The sequence below is a fragment of the Scophthalmus maximus genome, chromosome 1 (assembly GCF_022379125.1).
Source record: "Scophthalmus maximus strain ysfricsl-2021 chromosome 1, ASM2237912v1, whole genome shotgun sequence".
Lineage (NCBI taxonomy): Eukaryota > Metazoa > Chordata > Actinopteri > Pleuronectiformes > Scophthalmidae > Scophthalmus > Scophthalmus maximus.
In genome coordinates, this window is record NC_061515.1 from 14,213,200 (window position 1) to 14,226,012 (window position 12,813).

Sequence of the window (12,813 nt, forward strand, 5' to 3'; positions counted from 1 at the left end):
CACGCCGATTGGCTCATTCAAAAATAACATGCACGCAACGCGCCATTTAAATGTATTCAAACTCGTGTCTTGTAGCCAGTTTGTCGCAACTGTGGCATAAGTGAAGGGAGTTTAAGGAACACGGCTCGTCGACCGTCTTTGTCTCGTTCGAGGTGAGTAATGAAACATAATGGCGACCGTGGGAGAAAAAAGTAGTTCTACGTCGAACTAATCGCGACCGACCGTTGCCGTTAAAACACTTTCACCTCACTTTAAGAACGAAATGGGGAAACGTGCTGATGGACCGTGGCCATGCTAACTTGTTGTTAGCTGTCTAGACTTGTTGTTTCACAGAAAGTCATTGAAAATACTGCACGAATGTATAAACTCTTGTGTTGTGGTTTCATGTTATATATATTGTGTCAGGTTAAATGAAAACAATCGTTAGTGCTGCAACATCATGTGAAGGCACTTATCCATCAGTATTTTTATACTTAAAAGCTTCAAAACTTGCTCCACTATATTTATGTTTTGTTTTTTCAATTGTATTTCATGTTTTATGTACCACTGTATACTGAGTATGCCTGTACAGAAGTCAGGAGGGAGTTTTCCATTTTATGCAAATGTTCTGCTGGAGTTTTTTCTTGTATATCGGATGTTCTATTGTTTTTGGTGAAGTAAAGCTTCCGTTGTGTTCCATTTACCCGTGAGCCAGTTAACCTTCAAGGAGCACCATGGGATCCAGCGAGAGCAAGATGCAAGTGTCTGCACCAGTAAAACCTGAGCCAGCTCTCAAAAACGTCGCCGTCAGTCACCTGAGGGATCCACGTTCTCCTTCGGCAGGCGTTGATCGAACCCCTATTCAGGTGGGTTACCGTGTAGATGTCCTCCCAGACATACTGTCAGTCGGCTGTAAGCATTTTTAAAACCGGCGTATACAAAATGTTTTTTCCTAGGTCAATGGGCCTGTGACCAAACCTGCTGCGAGGAAAAGTGAGTGTCCACTGGCGTTCACTGATCCCCGCTCACCTACTGTTGGCATTAGCCGCACTCCTGTCAGAGAAGTCATGAGAGGTAACTACTGGGTAAACGATGACCTTCAGCTTTTGCTTTTCTCTCCTATAAAGATGACTAGTGACACCGTGTTTCTTCCACTTGTCCCCACAGCTAAAGTCGGGTCCTTCGCTCAGCGCCTGGGCATGCTTTTCCACAATGAGACCGAAGGCAAAGTTATCGAAGCCCCTCAGAAACGCTTCAGCGACGTCGTGGAGGAGGAGGTGGTCTTCAAGGGTGAGGAGTTGGCCTCCACTGAGCCCCTCCTGTCTCCTCAGTCATCCCACACCTTCGGCTCCCTGGCCGAGCATGCAAACCTCCTCGACACTCCTGTGTCGCGCCCCCTGCAGCGGGTGGGTGACTTGAGCCCCTTTGTCGTTCTCGAGGAGCCGCAGGTGGAAGTGGAGATCAGCCTGGAGGAGGCGGAAGAAGCACGAGAGTCTCCTCTGCACAAGAGGCTGAGCATGAGCCTGATCACTTACCACGAGGGAGAGACCTCATCACAGATCTTTGCTGAGGTGCACTGTGACGGCGCTTCTTCTCCAGTACCTAGTGTGGAGGCGGAGCCACTCGAGGATGGCGTGGATCACTCTTATGCCCTGCCTTCTATCACAGTTGAGCCCCACGTTGTGCCATCACCGTCCACTGATCTGGATGATCCCCCAGTTCAGACAACACCTGCACAGCCAGAAGAAGCAGAGAAACCGTCTACTCCTGAAGAAACTAAAGAGCCACCAACCATCCCCCAGTCAGAGCAGCAGCAGCAGCAGCAGCAGCAGCAGCTCTGCGATGGCATCCGCTGCCCCACCTTTGACGCCAAAAGTCCCAGTCAGGTGGTGTTCAAGCCGCAGTGGTTGGGAAGAGGCTTTGGTGCCTCTGGGCTCCGAGCCAGAGGAGTGAAGGGGCAGGGTGGCAAAGGAGGCTCCTCCCCCCTCGCCGTCCGTGTGGCCGTGAAGAATGCGACCAATGAAAATAGGGCACAGACTGGAAAACTAAAGCAGAAAGGTGCGTAGAAAGCTTGTTGCCCTCATTTTTGTCTTTAACGAGATGTTGTCGTCTGACATCTTTTGCGTCTTCTAGGTATGGAAGGCCGCTCCCCACTGCAGATTCTTAAGGAGACCAATTCGCCCAGAGACCGACGTTCTCAGGTAATGTGCATGAGCAAGCACTCACTGCTCTACTCACGAAATCAGTTTGCATCTACATTGGCAAGAAGAAATGGTGATGTTTCAAATGATTTAATGCTTTTTTGTCGTCCCCACTTCCCAGATGAGGCTGAAGGTGTCCACCCCAGAAAAGCAGAGGCATGGACAGATAGACCGAAGACTGCTGACAGTGGCTCTGGACAAGGAGAACCGATGAGGCACCACAGCAATGTACAGATTCCTGCTACTTTTATTTCTCTTAAACTTGCTTTTATGTGTACAGTTTTCTTAAGCTGATTTTTTGTTGTGTGTGTGACGTGTTCATCATTTTGAGCTGCAGCGTTGTACAGGTTTCTACCCTGTTTTTGTCCTTTTTTTGTAAATATAAATAAAATTATTTCCATTCATACCTCAGCCTTTGATTCTTTGTATTGGTTGGAACAAGTTGTTGTTTTTACCATTGTTCCTGCTTTGCTTTCTTTGTGTTTGTTTCTGAAATAATATTCTCAGATGCCTAAATTGTAAAATTCATAGTTATTTCTGCACAAACGGAATAAACACTCAACCCTAAGTATTTGTTCATTTTTAATAACCACTGCTGTCTGAATGTCATAACTCCTGGCTTTGACTCAAATGTTTGTTCCTCTCCATCTCTAGTTAAAGTTTATAATGACACAACATTGAAGTGAGCCTCTAAGTAAAGTTCAATAATGATTTTTATTTTTTTTTTTAAATTAAAGAAATCTAAACTGGTGTAAACTTACAATATTGACAATTTCGTAGTTTTAAAAAAATGGTGCTCCAGTAGCATTAGGTCATATTTGATTGCTCCATTCATAGTGGGAATTATATGTATACATGTTAAACAAACCCAGAACTGAAGTGTCAAAATGAACACTAAAGACTTGCGTAAAGCAGAAACCCAAGTTTATTTAAGTCTAGAAGTTAATGCTTTGCTCAGCACAGTGTATATCCAAGTGTTGGAAGAGAGGTCCATTTGTAGACAGAATTATTTCCTGTATTTACACAAACTTGTCTAAAAGATTGCCAGTTGTCATGCAAAGGAAATGGTGAGTTTTTATATACAAATTCAGATGTATTACTCATAAGCACACAACAGCAGTTATCCTCAATGAAGACAACACATACACAGAGTCTTATCCTGAGACAAATGGGTCATCTTTTTTTTGTTTGTGCTTAATGAACCATAAAAACCATTTCATCATCCCATCTGTCAGTTCAACAGTTTACCAAAGCACTTTTCAGGTCTAACCTGGTGGTTACTCCGAGTGAGGAGACCCCAAATCCTGGAAAATATTATCCATAAATCACATACAAAACAACTCAAACACTAAAGTAGACATCTGCAAACTATAACTCAATTATTTTTTAATTAAAATTAGAAAGTGAAAAGAAATTAAATGTAAGCATCTAAGGAATCTACCAAAAATAAGAACAACCAACAGTTTGAAACAACGGTTCAAATGCTTGGGTTATTCCTATGACATAACTTATGCTTTGATGTAGCTTTGTTATAGAGCAAGTGTGAAACCTACACAAGCCGTAACTGGACACACTCAGTTCTATCTCATTCAGTGTGCTACCATTTCCATTTGGCAACTGGTCTCATTGGGTGATTTCTGAATTGCTGCAATAGATGTGCATATGTCATGAAGTTGAACTACAATATAATTCACTATTAAGAGGAATAGTCTTTTCTGAAAACCCCGCCGCAAATGTCCCACCCAAAATTTTCACCCATAACGCGAGAAGAAATGTGAGAGCGCAATGTGACAGAGCGAGAGGAGAAAACTTTCACATCACAACCCCCTCTCCAACATTAGATAGGACTTGGCACAATTGAAATACCCTCTTCTCACCCTATGCGGCTCCAACATCCCTCCCTCAAACTCCAATTTCTTTTTATCTTCTTCAATTTCTCCCAGGGAGATGTGAACGGCCCTCTCTTCCTGCTCACTGGTGAGGAACAGCCTCAGTTCCATATCTTGAGGAAGCTGTCCCAGGACCCCGTGCAACACGCCATACCATCTGTGGATACTCCGATACAGCTCACTCTGTTGTCGTGACCAGCCAGCACTCCTGGGCAAACACATAGAAGAAAAGACACGTCGTAAGTACTGGGAATGCCTGGGATATCACTCAGATGCAGAACTTCCCCCCGCAACCTCAAATATCAAGAGATTTGAGCTGCTTCCCGGTGCCAGATTCACTCAACTGTCTCCATTTTCCACCTGTACTCACCCACTCTCTCAGCTTTAAGCGAGTCCCATATGTTGACGTTGAAGTCGTCATAGCCAGCCAGTATCAGGCGCCCGGACAGGGAAGGTGCCAGGGAGGTCACCCCACACATGATGCCTGAGTCCTGGTAGGTGATGAGCTCCTGGTCTGCTCGCAGATCGTACAACTTACAAGTAGCATCGTCGGACCCGGTTATTACTGCGTTGCCATTGGGGAAGAACTGCAAAAAATAGTGTTTTGAAAAGTGATTAGAAACTAGCCCTCCTTTTGAGCAAAATACCTCAATATAACTGAGCTGGAAATCTTTTTCATTCTCACCCCAATTGCGTTGATGTCACTCTCATGGCCTCCGAAGGTCTGCCTGCATGCCCCCTCCCTGATGTCCCACAGCTTGGCTGTGAAGTCACACGCCCCTGAGATGAAAAAATTGAAGTCTGGGGACACTGCCAGGGACATGCAGTCTCCCTGGTGTCCCGCGAAGACAGTCTTTTGGGTTCCTGTCTCAATGTCCCATAGTACGCTGTGAGGAGACAAAGACAGTATGTATTTCAGTTTTAACTACAGAGTTGCTTGGTAGCTGCAACATGCTTTTTTGTTCAACTCAGCATACAATATTCTTACCAAGTGCAGTCGCCAGAGCTGGTGATGATCTCACTATCACTAATGAAACGACAGCAAGACAGGTAACCTGGGCAACCAAAGAAATACTATGTGAGTGAGCAAATAATAACAAATGCAAGAAGGAACCAAGCAAGTCCAGCATCAGAGCATCAGGGATTTCAAGATTTCATTTCCAAGCTGTGTTGTCCGACCTGTGTGCGCAGCCAGCTCGCGCATGACCTTGACGTTCCCGTCCTTGCCCTTGAGATTGTAGATGGAGCACATGTTGTCCAGACCGCCGCAAGCCACTAGGTTTCCCGAAGGCGCATAGGCACAAGTCATCACCCACGACGACTTGAGAGGGATGGCATTCACCTGAGGACACACAGAGGACTGTTGAAACTGTTGCTTTCGACAAAAAGACAGAAACCAAGTGAACTCACATTCCTATATCTGAATGGAAGCTACGGACAACTAAAGTCTCTGAAAACCAATTTTTGTCAATCATATTTTACTATCAGCGAAGGAGTTCTACATAAAAACACAATGTTTTTGCGCCGTGTAGGAAAAACCCAATGTCACCTCCTTGTGTGAACCAATCAGGATTAAGCAACATGTAAATCTGAATCTTGATGGGTCGTTATTGTCATCGTCAAATGTGATCAAACCACTTCAGCACGTTTCTAAGAAGCAGATTAGCTGAGTATATAAGTGTTAAAGGCTTAATAAACAACACAGAGTTTTTTGTTTAAAACTCTGATCCTTGCTAATTTAATGTTTTAGAGAAAATTTGATATTTTCATGCCTTTAAGTAATGAACTCGTATGTATTTGGTGCATATATGCTGCTAGGTGTTGGCCAGTTTCTTTTGACTCAACAAATTCATGCCTTCATATCGTGTACATCTGCCTGCTTCCACCAGTTAGTGTCACTATGAAACACCTTTTAGTTTGCTCTTTCCTACCTTGTTGGTTGTGATGCTGTCCCACACGATGAGCTTTCCATCTTGTGAGGCACTGACACACAGTCTGGTGGGGTTACATTAACAGTGATTACAAAACAAAGATTGACAAAGAAGCAGACATTCAAGGTGTCAGCTAAAAATTTTTTTTTTCGCCAATTAATTCACCCAGTTTGAAGCAATATGTGTATACGTCACAAATCAAATTCACCCATTCTGCATTTATTGTCTCTCCTCTCTATAATTGTGTGCGAAATTTGATAGGAAACCATAAGTTCTTGGCTGGGAAATAAAACAGCAGATGTTCTTTAAACTTGTGTACAATATGCTGTTCATTTACTGTGTGCCAGTGGACCAATGCATCGCGTAGATCTTGGCAAGGTGACCCCTCAGCGTTTTCCTAGTCTTCATCTGGACACGGCCCACCACGGTGACCCCACCCGCGGCCTCCTGCAGTGTGGTGTCCTGCACTGCCTTACGAGCTGCCTGGGTACAGACGAAAACAAAAGGAGATCGGGTCACTTCCAGTATTGATCCGCAATGCAGCTATGAATTATAAATATTTTGAGTGTGGTCAAACTGAAGCCAGGTCATAATGAGAAGCTGAATGATATTATGGATGATCATATCGGTTTCTTGACTCATTACAAACGATAGGATGAGCCTACTGACAGTGATCTGATCTTTGAGACTGTCCGCCTCCTTTCGCAATTGCTCCATTTCACCCATGGCGATGGTTGTTAGGTACGGTCACTAATGGAGACAGCGGGAGATGTCAGGAAAGCAGATAAACCTGAAATGAAGAAGCAGAAGGAGAAGAGGAGTAGGGGGACAACAAAAACACAAATCAGTTCACAAGAAATTATTGGAGAAAATAAGTGTGATTCATACCTTTTGTCTCCCAGTTACAGCGTTGCCTGCACTAATGCCTCATGCCAGACATTTTACCTGCACCTACCTGAACAACTTTAATCCTCTCTGGCTGCAGCTTTCAAGTCAGTGCTATTTTGCAAGTCAAACTGGCCCTTGGGTACTTTGCAAACTTAATAAACACGCAGGAGCACACAGAAACCCACAAAACACGCCTACACATGCATTCACGTACGCGTCCACACACACACACAAATTCATGTAGACTGTATGAATATTCGAGCATGACATTAACAGCGAAAGTATTTGTTCTTCAGATGAAGTTGTGAGCACACATCCTCACCCTGAATGTACACACAAACCAGTATGTCCTGTAATACGTAGTGTCATCTGTGCAGCAGCTCTCTTAGTGCGCGACAAATTCACAACACTGATAGGGGAGTTTGTGCCATTTAACACTTCAGCGCGCTCGCATCTAATGTTGATGGCTATTGAATTTGGTAATGTCATGATTAAATGAGCGATGTTTAGCGGTACAGCAATCACCTAATGGACGAACTCGTACAGTGTGACAAATTTAATCAAGGCCCGGGTGAACAGGCCGAGTCACGATCTCTCCAGTTGATTTTTACAGAAACACAGTAATGCAGAGAGGAAAGCATGACACACGACACTAACTTCAAGGTAAAGCAGCACAATAAAATCAACCTCAACCAAAAACATCCTCCTCCTCATCCGCCAATGGCAGATATCGCTAATTACCTCTCTTATTCTTGCAAAGCAATAAATTGCCATGATGATATTCCCTTTATCTTACCTTGAAAAACTGATAGGAGGGGATACCTGTGTTGATCTTATCGTTTGCGTCCCTGCAGCAATCTCTCTCTCTCTCTTTCACTATTTGAATGAGTGTCCTGTCAAAACACATGACCAAGTGGATTTGCCTCTAATTTGTTTGAAGTGAAAAGGAGAGGAAGGGAGTGAAGGTGGGAGTGACTCTTTAAAAGAAAGAATTGCTTTAAATGTTTGTCACTGTGATGCCAAAGGCGAGTGGAAGATGGCATGAGACGTGTTGAAAATGAAATTAGAGTGCTGATTTATGGCCTCTATAGTGGTGCAATGCTCCCAGAACACCTCAGCAGCTACTGTATGGGCGTCCTTCCTTAAGCTGCTGACAACTACATTGTGCCTTAAGTTGGGAACAGGGGATTTTGAGGCCTTAGTCCCAGATGGGAAATTGCTTCGATAATGAGGGTTGTAATGAATGCTTGAGAGTTTTAGTTGTGCTATTACCCTTTTGCCATTCTGTTCCTCGGACCCTGCCATTGTTCTGTGTGATTAAAATGACTGCTAGGGGTTGCAGGATAGTGAAGCGCATTAACACAGCCAGAGTGGAGGCAAAGGGAGGGAGGGAAGGGAAGGGAAGGGGAGGGGTAAAGGGTGAGGCAGGAGAGTGAGTTTTAAATCCTACTGGCTGAGATTTTAAGGGAAGCCTTTTGAATCAAATCTGCTCTCATCCGATTACTGACTGCTCTTTGCATCTGGATAAGGGATGGAGAGAAGGACGGGGGGCAGATAGTGGGATGAGAATGAGGGAAGGGGCAGATGGAGGAGGTGGAAGGGTGACGGAGAGAGTTGTGTCAGTGCGACGGGGCCTATGAACTTCAGTCGGACCAGTGAGAGTGGCACTATGCAGTTTGCATCCTCACTTCAGCTGAGAGCTCCCGACCGGTTACAAGTCGGAGTCGCCTGTTCTTGGTCCAACACACAAAACAAAATCATAAAAATGTACGATTGACATCGTTGAGAATATTGCTCCTGTCAATTTGATTTAAAAGACCATAGAGTTGCATCATTAGTGTAGCAGCTTCATATATTTGCAATATTGGCATTGTCAGTTAACACTGAACAAACATTAGGTCGCACTCGGGTTGGAGAACATGATGCAATATATGCATATGAATGCAGATGAAACAAACTTGTCTACCAATATAATCTTTTACTCAACGCTAGCTAAAAGTTTAGTATCTCTGGGTATATTAGACTCTTTATGTCTATGATGCTTTATAGTAATATTTAATTTACATGACTTTTGTAGCTCATTTAGGTATTCATTACAGTACAGGAGCCTAAGATTATCATTTCTGTCTGTTTATTTTCCTCCATGATTAATTCCTTAATAGAGTTTCCAGAAGCTTTACTATATCATAGAATAAATCAATATCGATTCACAAACTGTAATAGAAGATCCATAAAAAACAAACTTTGCCTATCCAACCAAGCCATTTTCTCTGTATTTAAAACGGTAGTGTTTGCCACTTCGACATTTTACACCTTCATGTGATACATCCACAAAAACAATTTAACATAGGTTTTATTGTGCAGATTATGTCTGACAGAATCAGGAATCAGACCGCAAGAGGAATTTGGTAATGCGACTCAGATTATCTGTCTACGCAACAAAACCACCATTGTATGTTGTTCCCATGTAAATCCCTCTGCGGTGTGAGCCATAAACAAAGATAAACACAACTTCATAAAGTGTGTCAACATCATTTGTAAATGGCATCCGCATAGTTGGTAATTGAATATATTTTCTAAGCAATAGTCCTATATCCTTTAAGATCACAAGTATGGGACGTTGTAAGTGTTGTTTTACGCTTAAGCATATATATTTTTTAATTCTCAAATTTTTTAACTTAGGAATGAACATTTTTTGATATATAAATTTAAGGATATGTCATCATGACAGTCAAAAAAAACCTTAAGGATTTTGCCAAATTATCAGAGATCTTGGTGACAAATATCTTATCAAACTAAAACACATTTTTTTATCAGATCCATCATCTGAGAAGCATAACGGAACAAAACACAGACACTATCGAGAACAAACTCAGTGTATGATCTATGTAAACAGCATCATCCCGTCGGACCATCCACTCACCAGTGAGGAGACTCTTCTCAAGGTGTGTTGGTGGATCTTCAGTCACTCTTCCTCCGGCCGTCTCCCTCTGGTCGTTGTCATAAGTTCAGCTCACCTGTCACCACACTTTCTCCCGCTCATTCACTTTTGGCATCACAAAGAGCGCGCTACTCCTCCGTCACTCACTCTCTCCACTGCTCCTATGAGAAACAGATGAGGATTGGAGGGATGAAGGGAGATCAGCGATGAGGGGATAAACCCTGGGATGGACGGAAAGAAGGGTAGGGGTGGGGGCGGTGGAGTGGGGTGGGTTGGGGGTGAAAGAGAAAGAAAGGGAGAGGAGACAGTGGGGGAAGCCAAACAAGGTGCAGAGCATGGTGATAGGGTCACAGGACACGAGCTCGGGTGAATCCGAATCAGAAACGAGGAGATGGAAATCATGGAGGGGAGGGGAACAAAGAAGATAAATAGAGGATCCGGGAACATGGCTTTTTATGGTGCTGAGGTAGTCTTTAAAAGATCTATGACTGGCAGAGGGGTTTGTGTTTTGTAAACCTGAGGTTAAGCTAATATTAGAACGTTTAGGGGCAGAGAGGGAGATTGGCACAGCAGAGATCAGACAGGGAACGGTGATAGTATAAGAAATGACTGCAGGATTCAGGAGTTGGTCTCTCTGGTCCATTCTAACTGTGGAAACGGTGCCACACTAGACACGGACATATATTTACAGTATACAGGAGAAGTGCTACTATAATCGTTTTAACTACTGTCTCGAGGCCTCTTTGTTTTGAGTGTCAAAATACCATTTTCTCTCTTTTACCTCACACGCGAAGGGCACTTGAGAGACCCGCATACCCTTTAGGATCCCCTCTGTTTGGCCCACATTCCCCCTCCTTGGCCCATGTTCTGCTCGGTGGGACGTTAGCACAAAACAAACCCCTAAACCTTGAGTTTCCTACTTTTTGCCCTTGCCCATCGGAAAGCGTGTACCCTAGTGCCGCAGCACGTTATCTAACAAAGTAAATCACCTGTATTAGTTATGAAACAGCACAGCTGGTGCTCACTGTCCGACGCTTGGTTCAGTGAGAAGGGAGTCCACATTTCTCCCAGACAACCTGCTATCAAGTCTCTGCGGTATCAGCTCCCCAAGGGGCTTTGATCAAGACAAGGGAAGGGAAAATGGCCACTGAAAAAGAGTCTAAGTGTTTCGTCTCCGCTGCTTCAGTCATGGAAGTGTCCATCCACTGAAGATCTTTTCCAACAATCTTTTGACGGTGAGAGGAATGAGTCAGCAGCTATCTTTACTTATGGCAGATTGTGCACTGCGTCTAGAATACATAGTAGTTTGGGTCTAAGAAACATGGTGGAACAATCAATGAATATATCTACGAAAAAATCTTAAACCAATCTTTGAATAAATTTGCCCATGCCGGGGTAGTGAGTGATCAAAATATCAATAGCCAAGTATTATTTCCATTATTGCTGCCGTCTGCGTTTGAAGTGGATACACATGCTTGGAGATTAGCAGAGAACTAATGATAACAAGATCAAACCGGGTCTGAATCCTTATTGTCCTGGGACGCTTGTCATTTTTTCCCCAACCTAGTTTAGATGAAACCATGGCCCACCTCTGTATTTGTCAGGGTTATGGTCAGTTCATCATAGTTTTTGTCATTCAGAAGTGGGCGTCGTTTCATCTGAACTGGGCTGAAGAAACGATAGAAGCGCCCCCCAGGATGCTGCTGTTGCCGATTGTGACCTTTGAACTTAGTAAGTAAAGTTTCCTACAAGAATCAAGAATCACATTATTACTTTCTGCGCAAACCCCAGAGGCAAAAGATTACACTGCATCGCTGGGCCACTGACACTGTAGATTATGGGCTTCTTTGTGTGTCTTTACACACTTGCACAGATTTCTGTGTATGGATGAAAAAGGCTTGTACTGTGTCAGTGTCAGTGTGTGTGTGTGTGTGTGTGTGTGTGTGTGTGTGTGTGTGTGTGTGTGTGTGTGTGTGTGTGTGTGTGTGTGTGTGTGTGTGTTTTGCCTGGATTTATTCTATGATTCTGCGTGGACAAATTCAGTTTAAAAGTCTTGACCTTTGCTCACTCGAGTGAGGTGATGACAGCAGCGGTCTGGCCATTTAAGGCTGAGCTGACCCTGGATTTGGAGAAATGGCTGTGAGTTGGAAAGTAAAACGGAGAGAAAACCAAAAACAGAAAAAAATGGATATGTTTGCAGGCACACAGACAGAGTCCAGTATAGAAACAGAGACAGAGAGAGTTATTTTCAGTTACTATTTAAAGACTATTGAGGTCTTGATCTTGTATTCTCCCTTCTGTAAAATCTGTTATACTATATGTGCCTTAAATTACTGTGAAAAGCATAACGTCGCAATTACACAGCATTGCTTTATTTATTCTTGCATGTTTAAAAGTGATAAGAGGTTGGCACCAGTCATCTCATTGTTTGGTGAGTAGATTTAGTTCAGTCCATAAAGGGTCACTAACCCTTTGACCTTGTTTTGGATAAATGAGGTACAGGACGGCGGTGCGTGAGAGGGGCGGGGGTGACGGGATTAAATGAGATATTGTGACATGTGTGTAGAAGTAAGGCATGAATTCTGATCCTCATACTCCCATTGAATCTCATGTTATGATTACACCTAAAAGTGGAGTAAAGTATCATCCAGTAGGGAAAGAAAGACACCCAGTAAGAGGTGTGGGCCACAAATAGTAAGGCTAATGCGTGGAAGTGCAACGTGAGGGATGAGTGATCCTGTCGACTGCTCACTACACACAGCACTCAGTCATAATGACAACAGGATGTTGTGATTTCACTTCTTTAACCATGCTGTTAGGCCTTACATAGTTTCTGCTAATCATTTAAAATATGCAAAGATGACATCATGCAGATATTTCTGCCAAATGTGTAATTAGAACAGTAGACGGCTGGGCCGCTTAGTGTGAGGTTATCTTACGATGCATTATATTGACATCACACCTACTTAAGAGAAGATTAATAA

General features: G+C 43.5%; 2 protein-coding genes across 6 annotated transcripts; one reads left to right on the forward strand and one right to left on the reverse strand.

Annotated features, from left to right (window-relative positions):
* The first annotated feature begins 3 nt into the window (after positions 1–3).
* cdca3 (cell division cycle associated 3) lies at positions 4–2,586 on the forward strand. Of its 2 annotated transcripts, none has more exons than XM_035642267.2 (6): positions 4–152; positions 695–845; positions 936–1,053; positions 1,147–2,037; positions 2,113–2,180; positions 2,302–2,586. In XM_035642267.2, exons 2-6 carry the CDS (start codon positions 714–716, stop codon positions 2,392–2,394), a joined length of 1,302 nt encoding a protein of 433 aa, XP_035498160.2. In that variant the 5' UTR covers positions 4–152; positions 695–713; the 3' UTR covers positions 2,395–2,586. The 2 variants fall into 2 exon arrangements, with proteins under 2 accessions (XP_035498160.2, XP_035498169.2); XM_035642276.2 differs by having other exon boundaries at positions 17–152; positions 691–845.
* Positions 2,587–3,087: 501 nt separating this feature from the next.
* Positions 3,088–11,720, reverse strand: gnb3a (guanine nucleotide binding protein (G protein), beta polypeptide 3a). Of its 4 annotated transcripts, none has more exons than XM_035642502.2 (9): positions 9,812–11,720; positions 6,670–6,790; positions 6,338–6,483; positions 6,001–6,064; positions 5,249–5,411; positions 5,058–5,124; positions 4,755–4,956; positions 4,440–4,656; positions 3,088–4,277 (listed from the first exon to the last, which is right to left on the reverse strand). In XM_035642502.2, the coding sequence occupies exons 2-9, from the start codon at positions 6,724–6,726 to the stop codon at positions 4,171–4,173; spliced, it is 1,023 nt and encodes a 340-aa protein (XP_035498395.1). In that variant the 5' UTR covers positions 6,727–6,790; positions 9,812–11,720; the 3' UTR covers positions 3,088–4,170. The 4 variants fall into 4 exon arrangements, with proteins under 4 accessions (XP_035498395.1, XP_035498404.1, XP_035498422.1 ...); XM_035642511.2 differs by lacking the exon at positions 9,812–11,720 and adding an exon at positions 7,685–9,600; XM_035642529.2 differs by lacking the exon at positions 9,812–11,720 and adding an exon at positions 6,956–7,651.
* Positions 11,721–12,813: the final 1,093 nt, after the last annotated feature.

Excerpts from the sequence above, each read along its gene's own strand:
- cdca3 (XM_035642267.2), top strand. The coding sequence starts at position 714 with ATGGGATCCAGCGAGAGCAAGATGCAAGTGTCTGCACCAGTAAAACCT. Across the intron at positions 846-935 it reads TTGATCGAACCCCTATTCAG|GTCAATGGGCCTGTGACCAA; the intron begins GTGGGTTACCGT and ends GTTTTTTCCTAG. Across the intron at positions 1,054-1,146 it reads TGTCAGAGAAGTCATGAGAG|CTAAAGTCGGGTCCTTCGCT; the intron begins GTAACTACTGGG and ends TTGTCCCCACAG.
- gnb3a (XM_035642502.2), bottom strand. The coding sequence starts at position 6,726 with ATGGGTGAAATGGAGCAATTGCGAAAGGAGGCGGACAGTCTCAAAGAT. Across the intron at positions 6,065-6,337 it reads CATTGGTCCACTGGCACACA|ACTGTGTGTCAGTGCCTCAC; the intron begins GTAAATGAACAG and ends TAACCCCACCAG. Across the intron at positions 4,957-5,057 it reads AGCTCTGGCGACTGCACTTG|CGTACTATGGGACATTGAGA; the intron begins GTAAGAATATTG and ends GTCTCCTCACAG.